At 48.4% G+C, this 13,890-nt stretch overlaps 1 protein-coding gene across 2 annotated transcripts in view; it reads left to right on the top strand.

Moving 5' to 3' along the window:
• LOC147444499 (callose synthase 3-like) overlaps nt 1-13,890 on the top strand; it is a 283,316-nt gene that overhangs the window by 212,522 nt on the left and 56,904 nt on the right. For both annotated transcript variants that reach the window (XM_086527094.1, XM_086527095.1), the window contains one exon: nt 13,191-13,296. In XM_086527094.1, coding sequence (XP_086383220.1) covers nt 13,191-13,296 — 106 coding nt within the window. The remainder of the gene's footprint in view (nt 1-13,190; nt 13,297-13,890) is intronic.

The following is a 13,890-nucleotide window of genomic DNA, read 5'->3' as shown; positions in this document are numbered from 1 at the left end:
GAGCCTAGAAATTACCGCACTATTATGGTTGGACACACACTGGCACGATTGTATGCATCCATTATTGAGCAGCAGTTGAGTAACTGGGCAGAGGGTGAGGGTGTACGGGCAAAGGGACAGGCAGGTTTCAGGAGGGGTTTCTCCACTCTTGACCATATTCTGACACTCAGAGCTATCATTGAGGAGGGCAGGTCACATGGGAGACGGATTTATTGTAGCTTTGTGGATTTCCGCAAAGCATTTGACATGGTACCGAGAGCTCGACTAATGCGCAAACTGCAGGAGATGGGGGTGCCCACAGTGTTGATTTGGGGGATTATGGCTTTATACAGATCAGTGATGGGACATGTACGCACCCTAGAGGGGATATCTGACTTAGTTCACTCCACTATCGGGGTGAAACAGGGTTGCCCATTGTCTCCTACTCTATTTGGTATGTATGTTGATGAGGTGTCTGATTACATTGACAGAGAGGGTGATAGAGGTGCCCAGCTGGCAGGGACGTGGATCCCATTGTTGTTATATGCTGATGATATTGTCTTGATCTCTGACTCACCAGAGGGTATGCAGCGACAGTTGGATGCATTACACAGTTTTGCAGCGGATAGTGGATTGTCTGTAAACCTTGGTAAAACCAAGGTCATGGTGTTTAACACCACACCGCAGTGGATCAGGAGATCGGCACCGACCTTCACGTATGGTCAAGAGATTGTGGAGTATACAGATGCATACACTTACCTTGGGATAGTCTTCACTGGGCCGAGGTTTTCTTTGGGGAGAGAGCAGCAGAGACTAGACTGACCAGAGCTTATGCGGCCTTGGGAGGCTTGGAGAGGATGTGTTCGCAGGTTCAGTTCCAGGAACCTCGGACAAAGTTATGGCTCTTTGATACTTTAGTAGCCTCAGCTATGATGTATGGGGTACAGGTATGGGGACCTCCTGTAGGCCAGGATGGTTGGAGACGTATGGAGAGGCCCTTGGTATCTATGATCTCCCGATTGATTAGAGCCAAGGCCTCCGTACCTCACGCGATCATTCGAGCAGAGCTAGCTGCCCCCCGCATGGAGATTGAGGCGCTTACCAGATCAATGTCCTTTGTGCACAGCCTATGGGATACTACTAGAGACAGATATGCTAGACTGGCCCTTGAGTCTTCCAGACAGTTAGCTCTACAGGGGGACACTTCATGCTGGTATGCACAGATGACTTCATGGTTTCAGACGCATGGCTTCACCATGGACAGGTTGCCCCCTTTCCAGTATTCTCTTCAGGCACCCTCGCTGTCTCTTACACGGGTGGAGATCACTAGACTCATTCGTCAGGACCTGATCCAGCTCGACACCAGGAGGACATGGATAGAGCCGCCTCAGGAGTTGAGCACGAAGATGGCTTTCTATAGAGAGCATCTTCTCCACCTCACAGGAGATGGGTTTGTGATTCGACCCAGCTACATGGACACACATATGTCTCATGGTTTGCGTTGTGCCATTGGTCAGATACGCACATCCTCACATCAGCTCGAGATTGAGACTGGTAGATTCAGAGGGATACCAGCAGACAACAAGATATGCCGATTATGCCAGAGAGAGCCAGAGACAGAGTTGCACTACATATGTCATTGCACAGTGTTCTATGAGATACGGGGGCGTTTCCACTGCTTATTCAGAGAGGGTTTTGGTCCTCTATCTAGGGTCATGAGTTATAAGGATCAGAGATGTCTTGGACTATATCTACTTGAGTTACACAGGTATAGAGACACTTTACTGGGGAGAGCTAGAGAGAGGCAGTCCCAGAGACACATTACAGATTTCTTTTCACTAGATATGGGACAGCCAGAGGAGCAGCCACCACTGCAGAGCTCGTCCCACACTCATTCGACCACTACTGGCACTCTCATCGACCGAGCATTGGAGCTACAGAGATACAGACGACCGCGACTGAGGAGAGGAGCTACACAGCATCCACGGAGACTACAACAGAAGATTCGAGCCATACTCTCTCGACATTCAGAGTGCAGATGAGGATGGATCCTCACCATTTCTTCCATCTTTGTTTCACACACTGTTACATCCAGTTTACCGGGTACCTATTGTATCAGCTGCTACACCCACGTAGTTTTAGATTGTAGTAGTAGTAGTAGTATTTTGTTCCACTTCTAGTTCTTTTCTAGTTCTTTTCTAGTTCTTTTGTACCCAGACATGGTATTAGATTCACTATTTTGTAACTGATTGGTCTCATAGGTCATTTTGGCCTTTTGAAGACGTTAATATAACATTTCATTTCTCCCCTCGCCCTAGCTCGCCCCTACTCACCCTCCCCTCTCACCCCTACCCACCAATCATAGTCACAGGGGACACCCATTTTTGGGCTTCCCGTCCCCACTTGCCGTCCCGCCCTCTTTCTTACACTAAAAAACCATTTGAGCCCCATCCCCCGTTCCCCGTCCCCTGACGTATCCCTTGTGTCTATGCCACCAATACCCAGTCTCACTCCTATCTAGCCCTAGCTCTTACCTACTCTCTTCTTACCCTTACCCCATTGACTGAACATGACAAATAGAGAAGTACAGCAGTAGAGAGAATTACAACTAATGGAGGCATCTAGCTTGACATGCTTTGGAGAGTTTGGCTCTGCATTTATGGTAGATCTGCAGTCCCTTTTCTAGCTTACTTAGTATTTGCAATTTCCTTTCACAGTTTTTAGTATTTTCTCTCACCGAGATGGTGAGTGTTCTTGTGGCAGGTAGCCTGTAGCAAGGCTACAGTGTCACTTGCATAGGACAAGTGGTCTAGAGTTCACATTGGACGGACTCTCGCCTCGGCCTGGGCAGTGACACGTGGCAGTGATATAGGTGGTGGTCTAGTGGACACCGTGGCTAGATCACATTGGACGGACTCTCGCCTAGGCCTGGGCAGTGACACGTGGCAGTGATATAGGTGGTGGTCTAGTGGACACCGTGGCTAGATCACCACCACCACAGTTTGGAGATAGGCCTAGCTGGATTGGGATATTTTGCTAGCCGTTGGTGGCTCTTTATGATTGTATATATGTGTCATTGGTTCGAGCCGTCTACTTTCTACGGTCTAGCATCTTGAGTCTTTTGTGAGTGTGCTGTCAGCCAGAGTCTATACTGGTTCCATGAGTTAGTTGAGTTCCATGGTGTTCTGAGTCTATTGTTGTGTCTTTGGAGTTAATGGCCCAATTTCCATGTTGTTGTGTTGTGTTTTCCTTCTGTTGGAGTGAGGTTTCACGCATATTGCACTGAGCACCCATAGTAGAGAGCACGACACACTTTTCTTGCTACAACTATGGTGGCGGTGAACTGGCCCACGGTGAGAGGATGAGCCTCCTTTTTAAGGTAGGGTGGACTTTTTACATTCTCCTTCATTTCATGTGCCACCTAGTATTACACTTATCTCAACAGGAATGGAGACCCATAGCCAGTTAGAGTGGGACCGAGGGGAAGGGTAAGATGTGAGGGAAATTAGGAATTAGGGGGAACGAGGGGAAGGGTAAGATGTGAGGGAAATTAGGAATTAGGGGCGACTTCTACAGTATGGAAGAGACTTTGGGGATGGAGCTAATTAAGCAAGGAACACCAGCAAGAGGAGGGAACAAGGGCTAATAGGGGGCTCATTAAGCAAGGGGCAGCACGAAAAAAAGAGAGTCAGAGTCCCATTAACCAGAAATAGTTATCAACCAGATGGGTTGCCATGAAAGGTGAGTTGAAATTCCCACCCTGCAGAAACTGAACTTGCATGTGTGAACGATAGGGAATAGATAACCCATTGAAAGAGTGAAGAACTAGGGATTGAAACAGTTTGAGGAGTATTTTAAAGAGATTGCTCCAGAACGGCAAGGATAGAGATGCGATGGTGAGAGTGCATTTAAAAATTAGAGACGGAAAAGAGAGATGCAGTTGAGCTGATTTAATCGGGAACCATAGCCAATAATCAAAAGATCTATTCGATGAGACTTGAACCTCGGAAATTACAGAGGGGAAGTAGTGACAGAGACCGAACAATAGTAACTGATGCATTCCTTGAACAAAGGGAGTTTTGAAAGATAAGAGCTGCCATGAGGAAGAATTGAGAAGAAGGGAAAATGGTAAGCCAGGGAGAAATACCGAACTAAGGAGGGAAGAATCATATGGTGTTTGGATAACTATCATCAGTAGATGTGAAGATAATTAGGGCGAGTGATAGCTCTTAATCCTTGATCCGTTTACCAGTGGCAAAGGAACGCCTTCTAGAGTGACTAATTGGACTGCCCCCTGTGGTAAAATCTCTTCCACCACGAAGGGCCCTTGCCAAGCTGGAACCAGCTTCTTTGCTTTTTTCAAATATTTTGCCTGATAGAGTAGCACCAATGTGCCTTGCGTTATTTTCAGCTTTCTGAGGTGGCGATCATGCCATGCTTTGTGACGAAGTTGCTCCGCTTGCAGAGCATGAGAAGCTAAAAGGCGGCTTTCATCCAATAAGGTAAGACGGGATATAGAAGCTGCTTCCATGCCCCAACTTGCACGCAGACTGCCCACCCTAGGGGATCCTGAGTTGAACTCAAATGGAGCTATGGCTTCCAAACCGAAAGCGAGTTGAAAAGGAGTGTGATTCGTTGTTTCTTTGAAAGATGTGCGGTATGCCCAAAGAGTGCCGTGCACAGCCTGAGCCCACGACGCTGGATGGAGATGACATGCTTTCTTCAAGAGTGCGATCACAACCTTGTTGGTGCTCTCGGCCTGCCCATTGGCCCTAGGGTAATAAGAGCACGACTTGCGATGAAAAATCTTGTAATTTGCCAGTAAAGTTGAGATCATGTCATTGACAAAATGACTGCCCCTATCACTGGTGATCTCTAAGGGACATCCAAATCTGCATAAAATATTTTCATATAAAAATTTGGCTACTACATTGCCAGTGCAATCTACTGTCGCTAGAACCTCCGCCCACTTTGTTGCATAGTCAGTAGCCACTAGCAGATATTTGCGATTACCTGGTTGAGCCGGGGGATATATTGGACCCACAAAGTCCAAGCCCCATCTCTCAAACGGTAGTCACGCCATCGAGACCTGCAGAGGACGGTTGGATTGCTTACTTGGCTTCGGCCCACAGCGCTGGCACACATCACAAACCTTAGAATATGCTATTGCATCCTTAAAAACGTAGGGCCACCATAGACCACTCTGCAGAATCTTCTGGGCCGTGATGTGACCAAGATAATGGCCACCAGTGGGACCATTGTGTGCATCCTCCAGAATATGCTCCACCTCATGAGGCGAGACACAACGCTTCAGAACACCATCTGGTCCCGATTTGTAGAGCTGACCCCCAATCAGAGTGAAAGGCCTGGACTTCAACAGCAATCTCCTCTTCTGCAGTGGAGAGGCCTTCTCTGGGTATAGCCCAGTAGATAGAAATTGTAGGACCTCGCCGTACCATTCCTGTGTTGTATCGATTTTGAAAAGACTGCTATCTGGAAAGTCATCCGTAATCCCGGTAGCTTCTTCACCTGTGTGAACGCGAGAGAGGTGGTCAGCCATTACATGATGCTTACCAGGACGGAGTACCACTTCAAAATCAAACTCTTGGAATAGGAGAAGCCATCGCCATACTCGACCTGCGACCTGTGGCTTATTAAGCAGATAGCGCAAGGCATGGTGATCAGTAATAATTGTGAAGTGGACCCCTAGGAAATAGTGACGAAATTTTTGTAGAGCATACACTATAGCCAAACCTTCCCTCTCTGTGGTGCTATACTTGCGCTCTGCTTTGGTGAGCAGGCGACTTGCATAATATACAGGGCGATCCAAGTTGAACTCTTTGCTAGGCTGAGTCAGCACAGCACCCACAGCCAGCAGACTGGCATCTGTATGCACATGAAAAGGTAGGGCCCAATCCGGGGCAACTAGAATAGGCGCTTCAGTGAGGCGTTTTTTGAGGTATACAAATGCTTCGGCCTCAGGTGTTGACCACTGAAAGGGAACAGCAGCACTGGTGAGCCGGGTCAATGGTTGAGCTACCTGTGCATACATACGTATAAACCTGCGATGGTAGCCGGTGTGGCCCACAAAGCTATGAACACCTTTGGGATTTATGGGAGGAGTTAACTTCAAGATGGCCACTATCTTCTCTGGGTCAGGTGCCAAACCTTGAGCAGACACCACATAGCCCAACAGTGTGCCCTCTGTGACCAAAAAATGACACTTGTTCGGATTGAGCTTCAAACGTGCCTCTCTGCACCTGAGGAAGACTTCAGAGAGCTGAGCAAGATGCTCCTTTAGATTTTCTACTGGGGTCGAACATTGAGCACCCGAGAAGGTGGAAAAGTCGTCCATGAAAATTCTAAGGTGATCAGTAAGCAGAGGACAAAAGATGAGATATACTATGCGATTGAAAGAAGGCGGTGCATTTTTAAGCCCAAAAGACATTCTAGTGTAGATGAAAATACCCCAGGGAGTCACAAAAGCTGTTTTGATTTGGTCGTCAGGATGTATTCCTAACTGATTGTAGCCGTTGACCCCGTCCATAAAACTATACAGTACATGGCCAGCGACATCTTCGAGGACTCTCTCAGTGAAAGGTGTCGGAAATCCGTCCGGGATTGTGACCTTATTCAGAGCCCGATAGTCGACGCAAACTCGAATTTTGTTGGACTGCTTCTTTGGGGCAATAACCATAGGGGACAACCATTCTAAGTGCTCTACTGGTACAATAATACCTGCTTCTTGCACATTTTCCAACTCGATTTTGACTGCTTCTGCATACTTGGGATTTAGTTTGTAAGCCCGTCCTCTGACCGGCTTAGCCCCCTCAACCAGAGGAATTGTGTGGACACCTAGCTCTGCTGGGATTCCTTCCAAATCGTGGTAAGACTAGGCAAACACATCCTTGAAAGAGCGCACGAAAGAGATTACCGGGTCGAGTAGAGCGGGGTGATCCCATAACCAAGTGGCTAATAAGATGGGCTGATGGTTGTCAGGGCCGCCTAGGTTGACCTCTCTGATTGGGTCAGGCGGTGCAGTGGGCGAGGCTGCGTCAGGGGGAGAAGACCGTGCCGCCTTTGTGAGCTTTTGGACATTATGAGCTGGCGTCTGATCAATGTTGAAATCAGCATACTCTTCCTGCAACCATCCTGATGGAAGCTCTGCAAATGGTAAATCCTCAGATACCTCAAAGTGCTCCGGCATGGGTGGAGAGTCAGATGGAGTAGAGGCTAAGGAAGGAGTTGGGGTGTTGGCCAACTCTTGCAAGGGAGACTTTTTCCCCCTTCTATGGTGGGTTATAGGCTCACCCAGGCCGACGGTTTCCATCAAGGGACCCTCTGAAGGAGGGGCACCAGAGACCGGTCCACTAGGTTCTAGCTCACTTGGCTGACTGGGATTACTGGCGTCAGGTGTAGGTTCATGTTTAGCTTCAGATGTAGGATCAGGGGAAGAGGGTGAATCTGTTGGCAAAGGTTGAAGAGAGACTACATAGCATGGCATCGAAGAGGTGGCTTCTAACCACTGCAGTAAGTCTTCAACGGACCCATCAGGAGGGACCAGCTGTTCCAAGCCAAGGTTGGACTCTACTGACAAAGAGCTATGGTGAACAACCGGATCCATACCTCCTTCGAGACGAATTTGTTGCATTGGAGAGCCAGGAGTATGTATCCACATGGCGTCGGTTCCCCAGTCGTGAAGTGCTTTCGTATGGCGCAACCATGGCCTACCAATCAGCAAGGGATAATCTCCCTCTACCTGGGGAAGATTAACTACCACAAAATCCAAGTTAAAAGTGAAATCTTGTACCTTCAGAGGCACCTTGTCGACTATGCCCACTGGGTAGACTGTTCTCTGATCTGCCAATGTAACAGTGAAAGGAGCAGGTCTGGTAGGCTTTAGACCCAAGGCCATCATAGTGAATTCGGGCATCAAATTGATTCCAGATCCTCCATCAACGATGACGCCGGATAGCTGGTGCCCAAGAATAGATACAGTGAGGCGAGGACTTTTATAATCGGTGAGGGGAGCAGATGGATAAGAAATCAAATAAGACTCTGAGGGCTATACAGGGAGGTGCCCGCCACGAGGCCTAGCCCCCGGGTACAGAGACTGAATGACTGACAGGGTGTCACTTCTAAGTGTTGCGTCGAGCCTTAGCATGTCGTATAGTGACACCTGCTGAAAAGTATTTTTCAACATGGCTTCTGCTGTGGGCTTGGCGTCTTCGAACTGGGCTCTCTTTGGGACCTTAATCTATTCCAAGTCAGCCACTGCTTCCAAGAAGGCTCCATCAATGTCAGATAACAGGGAAGTTGGTTTGCTCTTATCAATTTTGAAGGACTCGTCCTTTGGGTCAAATAGACCAGCTTGAGCTTGAGGAAGTGGGGACTGGCGAGATGGAACTGTGGGCAGACTAAGACCAAGAGCTGCTCTTTGTGCCCGAGTAAGGACACCAGCAGGCTCCTCCACTTGCAGTGGCTTAACCACATGAGTAGCAGGTGATGGTTGAGGCACTCTGTTCACAGTAATCAAGTTTATCTTTGGGAAGGTGAATTCTTGCTGGTTCTGAGTCGAGCTTGAAGACGTAGATGCCCTTTGCGTGGGACAATCCTTACTGTAGTGATCCTTCGAATCAGGGCAATGACGACAAGGAGGGGACCCCTCAGGTAAAGGACACTTGCTCTGATAATGCCCATATTCTCCGCATCTGTAGCAAAGTATGGGTCGATTGGAAGGACGAAATGGGGGACGAGGTGGTTGCTGCATGGAGTTGGAGGCTGAAGTGTAGAACCTCTGTGGGGTTGAGGTGGCATTAGCATTATAAAAACTTTGAGTCGGGAAAGTACTTGACATACCTTGGACAGCAGGGGTATTGAGCAAAGGTGGCATGTAGTTGGGATGGTTGTAGTGGGAAACCATGTTGGATGCTGGTGCTAACCCCTGTTGGAGAGTAGGACCAAGACTTTGCTGTATTTTGTGCAATCCCTTTAAATAGTAGCAATCCTTATCTTCATGACCCGATTTTTCGCAGAAGTGGCAATAAGAGCGAAGGGGACAGTCCTGTGGAGGGTGTCTTGGAGAGCGGCATGAACTACACCATACCATAGCCTTAGTCTCCTGCTGAGACCTGAGCTCTTCTAACTCTCTTTTAAGTTGATCATAAGCCTCTTGATGTGGAGGCTTCTCCTGTCTGAGAGAGAAGGATCTCTCTTCGTGAAGGGCCCGCTGTAACTTTAGGGCTTCCAGTTCCCTTCTTAAAGAAGTCAAGGGATCTGATGGACTGTCCATGAGTACAGGGGCAGTATCTAACTGAGGAGAGTCAGTGAATTGCCTTCTTGCTCCCTCTATTCTAGTAGCAGTAGCAACAAAGTCCTCCAGACTGGCTTCAGGACGGAGACTTTCTCTGAGCTTTTGTTGAGAAGTCTTAGTCAGAGCCTTCTCTACCCACTTCTTCACCATGAATTCCCCTGGTTGCTGAGGTAGCTTGGCGACCAGGGACTTTGTTCTAGTCATGAGCTCTGCAAATGTCTCCTTGGGCTGAAACAACAGGTTGGCCAACTCATCTAGAATCTTCTCTTGATAATCCCCTGGTCGGAAAGCTTCACAGAACTGCTGTCTTAACATGGTCCAAGTAGTAAAGTGGTTTTCAGCAAACTGACTGTACCATTTATCTGCAAGACCATCCAAGGTGGAAGGGAAGAGCACCAGGTATGCGTCTTCTCTGTTGAGGCCACGACCTCTGCAAAGAGAGACAAACCTCTGAGCATGGTCGTCTGCATCTTCTGCGGAGAGACCTTTAAAGGTAGGGAACTTGATGTTCACCTTGGCCAGAACACTGGTGAGCTCCTCCATGGCCTCTTGCTCCTGGGTCTGTTGCTCACTAGCTTGCTGTAACAAAATGGGGGAGAGCCTTACCGGAGAAGGTGACCTGGAGGATGTAGAACCGGTCGAAGGAATGGAGGTAGCCGTATGAGTAGGTATGGGTGATGGGGTTAATATGCTTCTACTAGGCACCAAGGGTTGACGCCGTCTGTGGTAGTACTTCAGAGGACTCAATAGTGCACTTTGACGCTCCAAAGACCTCCTTGTATATGTCATGCAGTAACCGCCAACCCCACCAAACTTTGGGCAAGAATACCTTCACTTGGGCAAGACAACCTTCACTTGGCTGAACATTGGTCTAGACTCTGCTAGACCAGGGCGAGTGACTAGACCACCTGGCCTGGACCAGGACGAGGAAGGACTAGACAAGGGACAAGGAAGGACTAGACAAGGGACGAGAAGGACTAGACCAGGACGAGCACTGGGTGGCCCAGGACGAGAGAGGACCAGACCAACAAGGCGAGAGACTAGACCAGCTAGATTAGGCTGTCAAGGGTGAAACAGGACCATACCAACAGGCTGCACAGGCGAAGCGAAGAACCCAGCTACTCAACAGAGTGAGACTTCAGTTGAGGTATCCCATCGTGGTCGCCAAAATGAGAGCACCTGTAGCGCAGATAATGTGTCGTGCTCTCTACAGTGTGGGTGCCCCTCAGTGCAATGTGCGTGACAATCTCACTCAAACAAATAAAAACTCTCTCAAACAGAAACAATGGATAACAACAGAGACACAACAGTGGACCAAAACATGTGGACTCGACTAGCTCAAAGAACCATGTACAGACTCTGGCTTGGCAACACACTCAGCTCCAGCCCAGGACTCACAGGTACAAATGGGGTGTCGAGGCTCAGATGTGCAGGGATGGTGAAGCAGTGCTCTGTGTAAGACTCACTACTCTAGACGACGACGACTGGACCATATATGGAAGATGATGATAATGACCCAACGGCTACTACTCATAGATACCGTCATACAGAGCCACCAACGGTCCATAAATGTCAGCCAGCTAAGTGTGACCTGGCCACATGTCCACTAGGCATGTGGCCACTAGGCCACCATCCGTATCCCTGCCACGTGTCACTGCCCAGAGTGTCCGTCCAGTGTGAATAGACCAGACCAACTAGACCAACTGTACTAACTGTAACTGTGTCCTGTGAAAGTGACACTGTAGCCTGCTACAATGGTATGGATCCTCTGTCGCAGTCTGCGTCGATGTCAAGAGGGCCCCCTCATCCGTGGGCGACGGGACCGCCCCAACTCTATCGCTTGATCAAGCAGTATGCCTGTGGTGCCTCTAGTGTTGTTATGTTGTTGGGGCTGCTCGGACTCCTCTGTTTGTGACTGAAAGTAATCTGTAATCTTCCGCTGTTGCTGGATCTCTCTCATTGTGCCCCTCTTCAAGAGGTGAGAGAGAGAGACGGGGAGAGGTGGGTAGGGGCGAGGGGGAGAGCATAGGTGATAGGGAGATAGGGGGTGGGTAGGGATTGGGGGATAGAGGGGCCAAATGGGGACACTCGAGCTTAGAGAAATCTTCACAACTATGCTCAAGGAGGTCAATATAGCTGTCATTCGAGAGTTTAGGCACGCTTTGATGTTAGCCTGGTCATCTTGTAGCTCTTCTGTGAGTTCACAAGGTACTCCCCCTCTCGTCCCTACCCACCCCCAAGCCCACCCTCCATCGCCCCTACCCACCCCCCTATCTCCCCTCCCCCCTATCCAACCCCTACTTCCCCCTCGCCCCTAGCCACCCCCTCTCCCCCCTCGCTCCTACCCACCCCTACCCTCTCTCCCCTCGCCCTAGCTCGCCCCTACCCACCCTCCCCTCTCACCCCTACCCACCAATCATAGTCACAGGGGACACCCATTTTTGGGCTTCCCGTCCCCACTTGCCGTCCCGCCCTCTTTCTTACACTAAAAAACCATTTGAGCCCCATCCCCCGTTCCCCGTCCCCTGACGTATCCCTTGTGTCTATGCCACCAATACCCAGTCTCACTCCTATCTAGCCCTAGCTCTTACCTACTCTCTTCTTACCCTTACCCCATTGACTGAACCTGACAAATAGAGAATTACAGCAGTAGAGAGAATTACAGCTAATGGAGGCATCTAGCTTGACATGCTTTGGAGAGTTTGGCTCTGCATTTATGGTAGATCTGCAGTCCTTTTCTAGCTTACTTAGTATTTGCAATTTCCTTTCACAGTTTTTAGTATTTTCTCTCACCGAGATGGTGAGTGTTCTTGTGGCAGGTAGCCTGTAGCAAGGCTACAGTGTCACTTGCATAGGACAGGTGGTCTAGAGTTCACATTGGACGGACTCTCGCCTCGGCCTGGGCAGTGACACGTGGCAGTGATATAGGTGGTGGTCTAGTGGACACCGTGGCTAGATCACATTGGACGGACTCTCGCCTCGGCCTGGGCAGTGACACGTGGCAGTGATATAGGTGGTGGTCTAGTGGACACCGTGGCTAGATCACCACCACCACAGTTTGGAGATAGGCCTAGCTGGATTGGGATATTTTGCTAGCCGTTGGTGGCTCTTTATGATTGTATATATGTGTCATTGGTTCGAGCCGTCTACTTTCTACGGTCTAGCATCTTGAGTCTTTTGTGAGTGTGCTGTCAGCCAGAGTCTATACTGGTTCCATGAGTTAGTTGAGTTCCATGGTGTTCTGAGTCTATTGTTGTGTCTTTGGAGTTAATGGCCCAATTTCCATGTTGCTGTGTTGTGTTTTCCTTCTGTTGGAGTGAGGTTTCACGCATATTGCACTGAGCACCCATAGTAGAGAGCACGACACACTTTTCTTGCTACAACTATGGTGGCGGTGAACTGGCCCACGGTGAGAGGATGAGCCTCCTTTTTAAGGTAGGGTGGACTTTTTACATTCTCCTTCATTTCATGTGCCACCTAGTATTACACTTATCTCAACAGGAATGGAGACCCATAGCCAGTTAGAGTGGGACCCAGCTGAGCGGTTTTTGTCACCGGACAGTTATAGTCAAACTCTAAACTGTTTTTAAGTATACGGGTAAAATCTAAAGAGAGAGCTTTGATGTGTTTGATGGCCTATCACACACAGTGGCCCTGTTTGGTGCATCAAATTCAAAACAGGCTCTCTCTCTAAAACTCCTTCAAACATATGTGCAAGCAAGGTAATATGTCTGCACACCTAGATTTGGCATGGCCACATGTAATTGCATTTTCACAAGGACGGAAAGAATTTAACGCATCTTTTAAGGAGAGCTTCATAAAGTGGCAAAAGTATTCCACCATTCATTGCAATTCCTTTGCCAAGAAAACCTTTAAGCCAACGTGTGACATTTTTCAGGTATCCTGTAATGAGGCTGGCTTACATTGATGAGATTGAGGGAGCAGAAGCAAAGGAGTACTATTCTGTGCTTGTTAAAGGCTTCAGTTGTAGTGACTTACATCAGGTGCGCAAAATTTAGCAGGCCTGCTGGAAAGGATGTTCTTTACAAATTTAACTGATTGGCCTTGCAAGGAGAAGATACTAGACCTAGGACTGTGCTCATTACTATTCGCATGAGTAGCACTAAGTTCTTTTGCTCTTTGCGGCAGTTGCATGTGCAATTAAATCCTTTCGAACCAAGGAAAAAAGGGAAGTGGTGAATCAGTCAAACTGTTAAGGGATGGGTGCAAAGGGATGGCCACTGATTGTCATATCATTGTGTCTGAATATAAAAGGTTGTTTAAATGATGTGATAAGTTCCAAGTCAGGGAATTGGGTCGCGCATTCCCTGTGTGCCTGTGTTGTGTCATATGATACGCTCGTTGACAGCATACTGTGGCCTTAGTGAGGATTGGATATCTAAAGCTTTCTCACATTTTTGAAAATTCTAAGAAGAAGTTTGCCATTTCCACCTTAGAGGAGTTTAAGTTCTGAAACAATGCACAGAAGGGTAGCTGTTGGCCTAGCAAAAGAGAGACTACAATGACAGAGGAGAGGGTGAATCTCTGTGACTCTTTTATCAGATGGTACAATCTTGGTAGACCGTCACCTTGGTAAT

The sequence above is a fragment of the Adiantum capillus-veneris genome, chromosome 13 (assembly GCF_014529385.1).
Source record: "Adiantum capillus-veneris isolate H3 chromosome 13, ASM1452938v2, whole genome shotgun sequence".
Lineage (NCBI taxonomy): Eukaryota > Viridiplantae > Streptophyta > Polypodiopsida > Polypodiales > Pteridaceae > Adiantum > Adiantum capillus-veneris.
The sequence above is the reverse complement of the archived record's forward strand: the minus strand, read 5'-3'. Positions and strand labels throughout refer to the sequence as shown.